Source organism: Filicampus tigris, chromosome 6, assembly GCF_054856515.1.
Source record: "Filicampus tigris isolate MCC_2025a chromosome 6, RoL_Ftig_1.0, whole genome shotgun sequence".
NCBI classification, from domain to species: domain Eukaryota; kingdom Metazoa; phylum Chordata; class Actinopteri; order Syngnathiformes; family Syngnathidae; genus Filicampus; species Filicampus tigris.
Genome location: NC_141222.1, coordinates 23,311,361 through 23,321,129, shown reverse-complemented (window position 1 = coordinate 23,321,129; position 9,769 = coordinate 23,311,361). Strand labels below are relative to the sequence as shown.

The 9,769-nt window shown below is 41.4% G+C and overlaps 1 protein-coding gene and 1 long non-coding RNA gene across 5 annotated transcripts; one reads left to right on the top strand and one right to left on the bottom strand.

Annotated features, from left to right (window-relative positions):
* Positions 1–1,242: 1,242 nt before the first annotated feature.
* Positions 1,243–9,301, top strand: rnaseh2a (ribonuclease H2, subunit A). 3 transcript variants are annotated; one of them, XM_086034227.1, is made up of 9 exons: positions 1,243–1,401; positions 1,632–1,763; positions 2,044–2,115; positions 2,330–2,456; positions 2,539–2,626; positions 2,814–2,951; positions 3,985–4,072; positions 4,158–4,281; positions 5,470–5,762. In XM_086034227.1, the coding sequence occupies exons 2-9, from the start codon at positions 1,637–1,639 to the stop codon at positions 5,621–5,623; spliced, it is 918 nt and encodes a 305-aa protein (XP_085890353.1). In that variant the 5' UTR covers positions 1,243–1,401; positions 1,632–1,636; the 3' UTR covers positions 5,624–5,762. The 3 variants fall into 3 exon arrangements, with proteins under 3 accessions (XP_085890353.1, XP_085890352.1, XP_085890351.1); XM_086034226.1 differs by lacking the exon at positions 1,243–1,401 and adding an exon at positions 9,154–9,301 and having other exon boundaries at positions 1,616–1,763; positions 5,470–5,643; XM_086034225.1 differs by lacking the exon at positions 1,243–1,401 and having other exon boundaries at positions 1,616–1,763.
* On the bottom strand, positions 1,818–8,405 carry LOC147146320 (uncharacterized). Of its 2 annotated transcripts, XR_015087247.1 has the most exons (4): positions 8,104–8,279; positions 5,429–6,872; positions 4,897–4,991; positions 1,818–1,832 (listed from the first exon to the last, which is right to left on the bottom strand). It is a non-coding gene; the product is annotated as an uncharacterized LOC147146320 (long non-coding RNA). The 2 variants fall into 2 exon arrangements; XR_015087246.1 differs by lacking the exons at positions 1,818–1,832; positions 4,897–4,991 and having other exon boundaries at positions 5,675–6,872; positions 8,104–8,405.
* Positions 9,302–9,769: the final 468 nt, after the last annotated feature.

The following is a 9,769-nucleotide window of genomic DNA, read 5'->3' as shown; positions in this document are numbered from 1 at the left end:
TAATTATAATAACACGTTATATTGATCCATTTATTTTTTTTATACAATTTATCTTGTTAAGTCGTACGGTTCACCTGACTTGTCAGTCATATAGAAATAGACAACCGTTCAAACTAGCATTCACACCGTGACTGAGTGTGAACTGAGCTCACATTCAAGTCAGGAGTGTAAGCCAGAGGTGTTAAATGTATTTTTGTCACGGCATGCACTATATTTAGCATTTCTTTCAGAATGTCGTGATGACTGAAAATCATATGAATGTATAACCATCATATTATTACATATAAACATTAGCCGCTACATATACTGTTATATATCAGGGGTCACCAACTCCGGTCCTTGAGGGCCTCTATTCTGCTTATTTTTAACTGTTTCCCTCCCCCAACATACCTGATTCAAATGATCAGCTCATCAGCAAACTTTGCAGAAGCCTGAAAACGATCCTGATCATTAGAATCAGGTGTGTTGGAGGAGGGAAACATCCAAAACATGGAGGACCGAGGCCCTCAAGGACCGGAGTTGGTGACCCCTGTAATATATTGTATATTTTTAATAACAAATTGGATTTGAAATCAGATGTCATGAATAATAGTGGCAACCAAATATTTAAGTATACAACTTCTTTTGAATTTATGATAAGAAATGATTAGGTGACATAAAATGATTGTAATGTATTTTAAAATTTGAACCTTTGATGCAGATTTTCTCCCAAAAATGAAAATAATCAATACATACAATTTAGCAAGAAACACAAGTTTGAAACTTTATTTTCTTTAGTGGGCCACATAAGTGATTTGGCAGGGCAGATCTGGCCCCCAGAATTTGGATATAACACCTGTGTGAGAGCATCAGTGACTACAATACACAAAATAAAAATAATACAAAATATGAATTAGGGAGCTTTATCGGCACAAAGCATACACAACACAACAGCAATACGTCTTAGACTTAAAGGGTCAGTTAAAATGTGAACAAACATTACTGAAAGGGATATTTCAACCAAAAGAGACAAACACATGAGATTAACTGTAATATGATGATTTGACTTTTTTTCCTTAGTTTGTATAGCCTGTGCAAGTGGTTGGCACGTCTGCCTCACGATCAAGAGGTCCTGGTTTCGAACCTCTGCTCGGGTGAAGTATGTAGCGGGCGCAGCGAATCAGAATAACGTGCAAAATACGCAATAAACGAACATGAAGAACCCAGAGGCCTCCTAATTTCAGGCTGCATGTTCCACTCCAGGCCATGGAGTGGCAGAATAAAACATCTGCTGCTGGCGCTTGTGACGTCATTTCGAGGCGCGAATTCTCCTGCTTCAAAGTTTTGTCTTCTCTATTTACACTACACATGCACAAAGCGTAAATATCCAAGCTGGGGAAAGTAGTCATTCTGTCCAATAAGGTAAGAATTTATAAACTTGGTGAGAATAAACTAGCATAAAGTCGCGCGTCACCGGAAGGAATCAGAGTTGAAGTGTTGAATGATGATAACGTGCTAGTGTCATTTGCTAGCAACATTCGCCATCTAGCATAGCGGTTAGCAAACTTGTTGGTAGACATAGCACACAGGTTCAAGACATCTCACGACGCCGTGACAATGTATTAATTCATATGAAATGTCTTCTGGGGCAGCGGTCATGGATACCAGCGCCTTCGACGCCGATAACTCTGTCAGCTGCCGGCTGTCCTCCGTCATCCCTGATGTTTGTAAGACTGAAGACTGCTGCCTGGGCATCGACGAAGCTGGCAGGGGACCGGTGCTGGGTATGCTGCGGGTTGCCTTCATCCGCTCATCTCATTAAGGCGTTACCCCCTAACCAGCGCAAAGCATTTCTGTTTGTTTGGGGGGAAGAGAGAGAGGGAGAGAAACTCGAAACAGAGTGCCATCATTGTCTGATATTGTTCTAAGAAGCCGTAAAAAAATCTCAACCTTTTTGCTCGTAGTAGAGATGATGTTCATAATGCAACTGTATATCATTGTCACATTTCAGTTACGGTAAATCATCAACTCTGTTTTTGTGCTTTTTTCATTTTTTTTAACCAGGCCCAATGGTTTATGGAATATGCTTTTGTCCCATTTCCAAAAAGGAGGATCTAAAGGGCTTGAAAGTGGCAGGTAAATTTTTCTCTTGTACAGATGCTACCTTTTTATTAACCAAGTAACGACAGTTTTATTCATAAAGTGCCAATCCACAGTTGTCGTAAGGCAGTTTCCATATGGAGCAGGTCTAGAATCATGCTAATAAAACAACTAAACCCTGTATGAGCAAGTACTAGGTGACAAAGGCAAGGAATAAATCATCATCATTGTTTGTCTCATCCCTTTCTAGATTCCAAAACTCTGTCAGAGGCAGAAAGAGAGAATCTATTCCAACAACTGGAAGATTCCAAAAGTTTTGTGGGCTGGGCCTTGCGTATTCTCTCCCCCAACACCATCTCCACCAGTATGTTACAGAGGTATTGTTGGCAAATGCTGTGCATTGTGCATGTATTTGTTGTGTGTAAATCAATGTACCAACAGCACGTCTGCTTTTGTTAGGACGAAATGCAACCTGAACACCCTGTCACATGACACGGCCATTGGTTTAGTTCAGTTTGCACTGGACAGTGGCGTACAGCTCAAAGAGGTATGTGAATATGAGTTTTCATACCAAAGCATCCCAAAAGTGGTCCGGTTTGGTGTTTGACCATAATGCAGATATGTGAATGCCAAACTGTGAATGTGTGTCGGTTCCTACTTTGGAGGTTTCACTTGACGCAGCCTCACCAAAATACAATGGAAATGGCCTGAAACGTTGCTCCCCATCTCTGCAGGTGTTTGTGGACACAGTGGGCCCTGCCGAGAAGTACGAGGAGAAGCTCTCCAAGCTTTTCCCAGGCATCAATGTCACAGTGAGGCCAAAGGCGGACTCCCTCTTCCCCATCGTCAGTGCAGCCAGTATCTGTGCCAAGGTCTGTCCCCCTGTTAGCTGTTACACCTTGTTACCTTTTCTTGCATTGCACTTGGTTGACTGCAGGTCCCGTTCACGACCAAGAATTTTGACGTCTGATGATAGCTCCCAGACAAATTGAGGTTTTTATGTCAGGAATAAAATTTACGTTTGGGAACGTTTTTGTGTGATATCGCCTGTAGAAAATCCAGTCAAAGTAGGCGGAAAAGAGTATAACTTCATCATTTCTCCACATGTCACTAAAAAACATCACATATTAATGTAATTGGCAATGCTGAATTCCATCTTAACATAGCTCACAAAGATATGAATTTAAAGGGCCAGAGTACCATAAAAATTTTTTTCAAACCGTTAGTCACTAGTTGTATTTTTTATCCCCAAAGTGAAAAGTAATGAAGCTAAGATATTAAAATTTTGACATATGTAATGCCATAATGACATTTTAAGAACACAACATTTAAAAATGTCAGAATTGGTTACCATGGTAATGGGAATTTTATAATAGAATTACTAGTATACACCAGTAGTGCCATTTTTCAGGAAGTATTCTAGGGATTTGTCTGAAAGTTAGGATCAACCAACTTATAAAGCTATTGTGTGCAACTAGGAAGTTTAGAGAAAAATGTGGTGTGTGTGGGGTAGGGGAGGGGGTGGGGGTTTAGTTGGGGGTGGAATTGTCTTTTTGGGTAACTTTGTGTGCTATTGCCTATAGAATATCCAGTCATAAAACATTTTAAAATTACAGTTAAACGGTAATAGTGATTATTCCTCAACATACCTTCTTGAAACTTTGACGAATTTCAGTTAAAAATATGCTCCAGTAAGCTTGTCCAGGCCCAAATTCTGACAGGGTTGTCAATGTGATGCGATGATGACGTGATGTCACTTGCCCAAAAACGTTACAAAGGATTTTAAGTGAAGTGATTATTTCACGTCTTTAAAAATAACTAAATAAATAAATACAATTCCACAAAGATGGCACCAACTTGTCACGTTGCAAATATTAATGTCTAAAATTACATGTGGCTGGTCAGGTGGCAAGGGACCACGTTGTGAAGAACTGGAACTTCACTGAGGACCTAGGAGACGTGGATACCGAGTATGGCTCCGGATATCCGAATGGTAAAGAAGGGCATGCTTGATGTTGGCCGCCATTGTTTTCATGATTACTGATGTACTGTTTGCAAAATTGTTGTGGCGCTCATAGATCCAAAGACCAAAGCTTGGCTCCTGAAGTACTTGGATCCAGTGTTTGGCTACCCCCAGTTTGTGCGTTTTAGCTGGAGCACGGCCCAAACCTTGATTGACAGCAAGGCTGTGACTGTCCATTGGTAAGTGTTGTAGAAGTTGTTTTTTTTACTTCAAGGAGACACGCATATTTTTCTTAAGTTGAAATAGTTCCCAGGTGTCTTGATAACACACCTGCTTTCGTCAGAATAACCCAAAGGATCAAGCATTACAGCACATCCAGTTTTTTTTTCTCCATCGCTGAAATGAGTCTGTTTTGAGGGGGCTGACTTGTCTTTTGCAAATGAGCCATGGTTCACTTCGGCTGCAATGAGTCCAATGCGGAGTACAACTTTTTGTTGGCATGGTGACTAGCGGCAGAACGAGGGGTTGGCTACTTGTTTAACTTAAAAGTCTTAAAAAAAACCAACAAAAAAAAAAACAGTAAGTGTAAACGGCAAAACAGTATTGGTATTTTCACTTGTGGAGGTAGCACTTCATCACCAAGCTGCCACTTGCCACTGCACAATTAGTGCGGATCTGTGTATAACTGATGCCAGCTTGCGCTTCGCGATTGTACGTTAGTAAAACCTCACTTTTAATTACCACCTGACCACACTGGCAACCCCACCAACCAATCAAGAATGTCGCATTTGTTAATCTAACATTAGCTAGCGTTTATCTGTGCACCCAACAAAACTCAATGCAGCTTTGCTTACCCTTTGGCTTTGAGATTTCAGACAGTGTACTCCGGCCGTTGCTTGCAAGTGGCAGTTCTTTGCTTTGCCGAGGTCCCAAGTCATGGTTGGAGAAACTGGCGACATTCAGAATATTTCACTCACAGACACACTGGATCTTGTCCAGAGACTCATTCATTTATGTACAAGCAATTAAAACATCCGTTTAACCTAATATGAACCTTTAAGTACATAGGATCATTCAGAGATGTAAAGCATATGATTTATTAACCAGAATTAAAAGGTGATTTAGTGTCTCCTTGCCCTTGGTGGTGTACAGTAGTCCATAAAATGTGCAAAAACATGTATCAGCAAAGTCTAAATATTCATGAAAAACAAAGTTAATGGCTCTTCCCATAACCATTTAGATCAAAAGGACAAAAATGCTTTAAAAATTAGCTTTGGTTTGCATTGAGATATTTACATTCCCCTAATGTGTGACGTCCGCAATGTCTTTCATTTCTAGCGTACGCTTAATGCGCCAGACATTTGACCTGAGGAGATGAGCGCTTACCACAGTGTGAAAAATCACACTCGTGTTGTTGAATCTCTCAGGGACGATGACGAGGAGGACGGCGAGAAGGCGGCGCAGCGGCTGGCCAACAGGTCCATGCTGTCCTACTTCAGTGCGCCAGGTGGCGTCAAAAACCAAACGCAGACGCACCGCTTCTTCACAGAGCGCAGGCTGAGGAGTATGGACACTCTCTGAGGACTGGCCTACGTGTAACTGTGAGTTGCTTGCGCACACACAAAGCAGCAGTGCAAGCACCTGGAATATCTTTATTTGTTCAATACGTGTTCATACTAAAATCAAATTTTTACTCATAAAATGTGTTTTATAAAATGTATCCAGAGTTTTTGTTTGAACAGGAGACAGGGCAAAAGATGAGCCACGGTTGCAAAGGGTATTATTTTAATCCCAATTGTGCTCTCTAGTGGCAGTATGGAAAAACTACATTAGTGTTGTTAAAAGAGTGTTCCATGGGTAAAACCCACATTAGTTAACCAAATAAGACAAGAAGGGAAAAAAATCCTTCTGTTCATTCGTGGAAGGTTATACTGTATAATGTTGCATAGTTTTTTTTTTTAATGAAATTTGTTGCCAATACAAAAAAACCCCACTTTCTTGAACAAGAGCAAATGATTGGTAGATGCTTGCATTCAACAACATTGATTCAATTAAACAGTGCCTCAATCGTCATTCAAATAACTTCCAGAAGCAAGTTCATAATTAAAGAAAATAATCATTTAAAGCCGGCTTTAGGCTCTTACGCGTTAGACACGTTTCGAATGATAAAGACTGAGATCTTTGACATCACTCTTGCTTTTCCGACTAACAAGCACACAAACCACAACTATAGAGCTGCTGTATTTACAAGAATCAACCTGAGATAAAGTTATAGGATGAGGCATGAGTATATGAAGACATACGGTTCGCCTCTTTGCAACGTGTTAAGGCTGGTCTTGAGATGGATGCCAAATTTTCCTCTTCCTCTCCTTGTGTCCACATGAAGACACCATTATGTATGATATGATGTCACAAACGCACCGTCCACCTGCAGCCTGTCGTCAGTTGGTATCGGGTTTGTGCCGAGACTCCTGGATCTTTTTCCCGCAGTTCATAGCCAGAGTGGACACGGCGAAGGAGGACAGGATGATAATGGAGCTCCCCACGAAATGAGACGAAGCCCCTCTGGTGGTGGCCCTCAAGGCTTTCTTGGCGAATGACTCCCGGTCGAAGGCTGCGGTGGCCGTCGCGGTCTGGGCAGCGGCTTCCATGGCTGGTTCCACTTTACGAGCTGGTCTTGTGCGTCTTCGATGCCTGGTACGAGGCAGGAGGACAACACCTTGCTGGGTTTAATGTGTCGAGTCCCGTCTGATTCGTCTCCTGATCCCTTCGTTCTTTTATAACCTCCCCTGCCTCCTGTCTCATCCCTCTTAAGAGGCCAGTTCTTCTCCTGCGTCAATGGAATTAAAAATAGTTAGCATGCCCCCTGAGGACTAATGTGGCGATCTATTTCAGATCAAGACTGGCTGCCTTAATGCCATTAGATCAGACTCTCATTGTCCGACAGTATTTAGTGGAGTTCTTTATAAGACAAGGAAATAATGGAAATCGAATGGATTGTTTTGGTGCAGCGGGACGACTGCCCCTGCTTGTGAGCTGACTCTTTTCACATCGACTATGCCCGATTCATTTTGTTATCGATGACTTAAAGCGGAATTCAACCCAAACATATATTTTTTCAAGAATATGGTCTATGCAAGCCCACTAGTTGAAACACGGCATTGTGAGGAATTTTGTCTTTGTGGAATAGGAGTTTAGCAGCAAAGTCCACCTGTTTGTAGCCATCTCAGGGGGCGGCCATTTTGTCACTTCTGTCAGCTGAAAATGACATCACAGATGCTCAGATAACGGCTCAGCTTCAGAAAACAGATCGGCTGTGATTGGTCGTTACCTGAGCCCTGAGCAACTGTGATGTCATTTTCAGTCAACAGAAAGTGACAAAATGGCCGCCCCCGGAGATGGCAACAAATTAAATTAGTGGGCTTGCATAGACCATATTCTTGAAAAAAAAAAATGTTTGCGTTGATTTCCACTTTAAGATTGTCAAATCAGCCTTTTTATTTTATTTGAATCTTGGTAAATGGGCTATCGCTTGTATAGTGCTTTTCTACCTTAAGTACTCAATGCGCTTCACACTGTTACGTAATTTACCTACTGATGACGCAACATCAGGGGCAACCGGGGGTTCAGTATCTTGCTCAAGGACACTTCAACATGGTCGCAATGGCCTCTGTGTTGGGAAACAACCACTCTACCACCGAGCCATACCGCCCCATCAAATGTCTGCACTCTTGTGAATGTCCTTTCATTCAATATTGTGCGCATGTAAATATTGTGGAAAATCATTCTTCCTCATGGCGGTTTAATGTAAGACCCGAATGCACTGTACAGTCTGAGATGAGTTACGCAATAACGGCTGCAGCAATTTCTCAGCAACAGGAATACATTATACACGTTTATGCTTTTAATTAAGCCACCTATTGTGTTTTTACCACTATTGTTTTTTTTTGTCATTTCAATGTATGCCTTGGAGTGACTGACACACAGAACTAGACTACAACCCTGACTATACCCATCAATACTTGTTGTTTTTTTTTTTTTTTTCCCGAAGCACCAAATACCTGATAGTTGAGGTCACGCAGTGTCAGCAGGTCTTGTAATCCTTCATCTTATGACACATAGTCCTAGTTTCTTTTCAGGGCCGCTCTTTAACTACACTAATTGGATTGCGCCGGTTCTCCTGCTACCATTGACACAGAAAGCCTTCATGAAAGACTACGTGTATACTGTTGACTCGCGCAAGGTGAAAACTTGTTTTTTTTTTTACCCTCAGGTTACATAACCGTATTTCAAAACATTCCACCACTAACCATCGTAATAAATGATTAACCACAATGTCTGGCAAAAAGCCATAAGCGTGTTGTGTTTTGACATACTGTGTACCTTGTATTCCCTTACCACACGGTGTCTCCATTTCCCCAAAATGAATTGGCCAGTGGCTTCTGCCAAGTTAATAAATTCAACCGATGACTGAAAGAGAGGAGAGTCACCATCCTAGCAAAGTAGCTGGGAAGGGGAGAAGCATTACATATGTGTCTAAATTTTCCAAATGCTTTTGTCCTGCATAAATGTTCTGTATTTCCACTGATGACCACCTTAGATTTAGTTCTGAACCCGCTTATTCTTAGTTTGCAGCTGCGCTTGAGCAGAAAGCAGCTCCTTTTTGAATGCTAAACCTTTTTTTTTTTTTCCAAAGACCCAAATACATAAGTCTAATGTTTGGACACATGCACGAAAAAATGTAATCAGCAAAGATGCTTCCGTCGCTTCAAAAGACGGAACAAGCAGCAAGTTACGTTTAGAAAAGTGCACTGGTAAAATGGAGTAACATATAGCAACAGATCTTTATGATGTTAGATGTAAATTATGTAAGGAGCAAATACATTTTTCAATCAATGTTTGAACCGCTTACCACCTTCCTAAGAATGATGTACTATAGTCGCAACTGTGTGTCCGTGTCAAGTCACACTACCCCACTTTAAAAGCCACTTAACCCTTCACGCTGCTTATAGATCACTCGGCCTGTTGGAAGTCACCTTTGCTCACGTCTACTCTGCATCTCTGACAGCTCTCTGCGTGTATGACTGCTGATTGCGTGCTGTTTTATTTAGAGGAGCTTCTCTGCAGAGAGGAGGCTTTTTGCACTCCCGCAGTCTGACCCACTTGTGCGCAGACAGAAAGAAAAGAGGGAGAAGGCAGAAGCTTCGAGGACTGGAGGCATCCGGAAGAGATGGCGGGTGACTTGTTAAAAAAAAGTAAGACATACCTTGTCACACCAGAACATGTAGGCTACTCGAAAAATGATGACGGCTAATGTATAGGATTTTTGAACCGCTACCTATTCACGATATGTGACACTTTAAGCCGTCACAAGACGGTGCCAGTGGCAAATTGGACATTTTTAATTGGTGTCAAGGAAGTGAGCTGAAGTGATGCATCTTGACTGAGGGACTCACGTTTCTGTGTGCCAGAGAGGAGCTAAGTTAGGGCTGGGTTGCTAGGGAAGGTTATGGAGGGTCTTTTCTGCATGTACATGCATGCTACTGGAAGCTTTTTTTAAGTCAGTTTTTAAGGGGAATATAAAATGAGTCTGAAATGGCATTAAAGCATAAAAATTACCATTCAAGGACAGCAGAAAACATTAAGTGCAGGATCTCATTATGTGCATTTTTTTTCTACAAAAAAAAAAAAAACTTTTTTTTTTTACATTATTGAAGTACTTTGTTT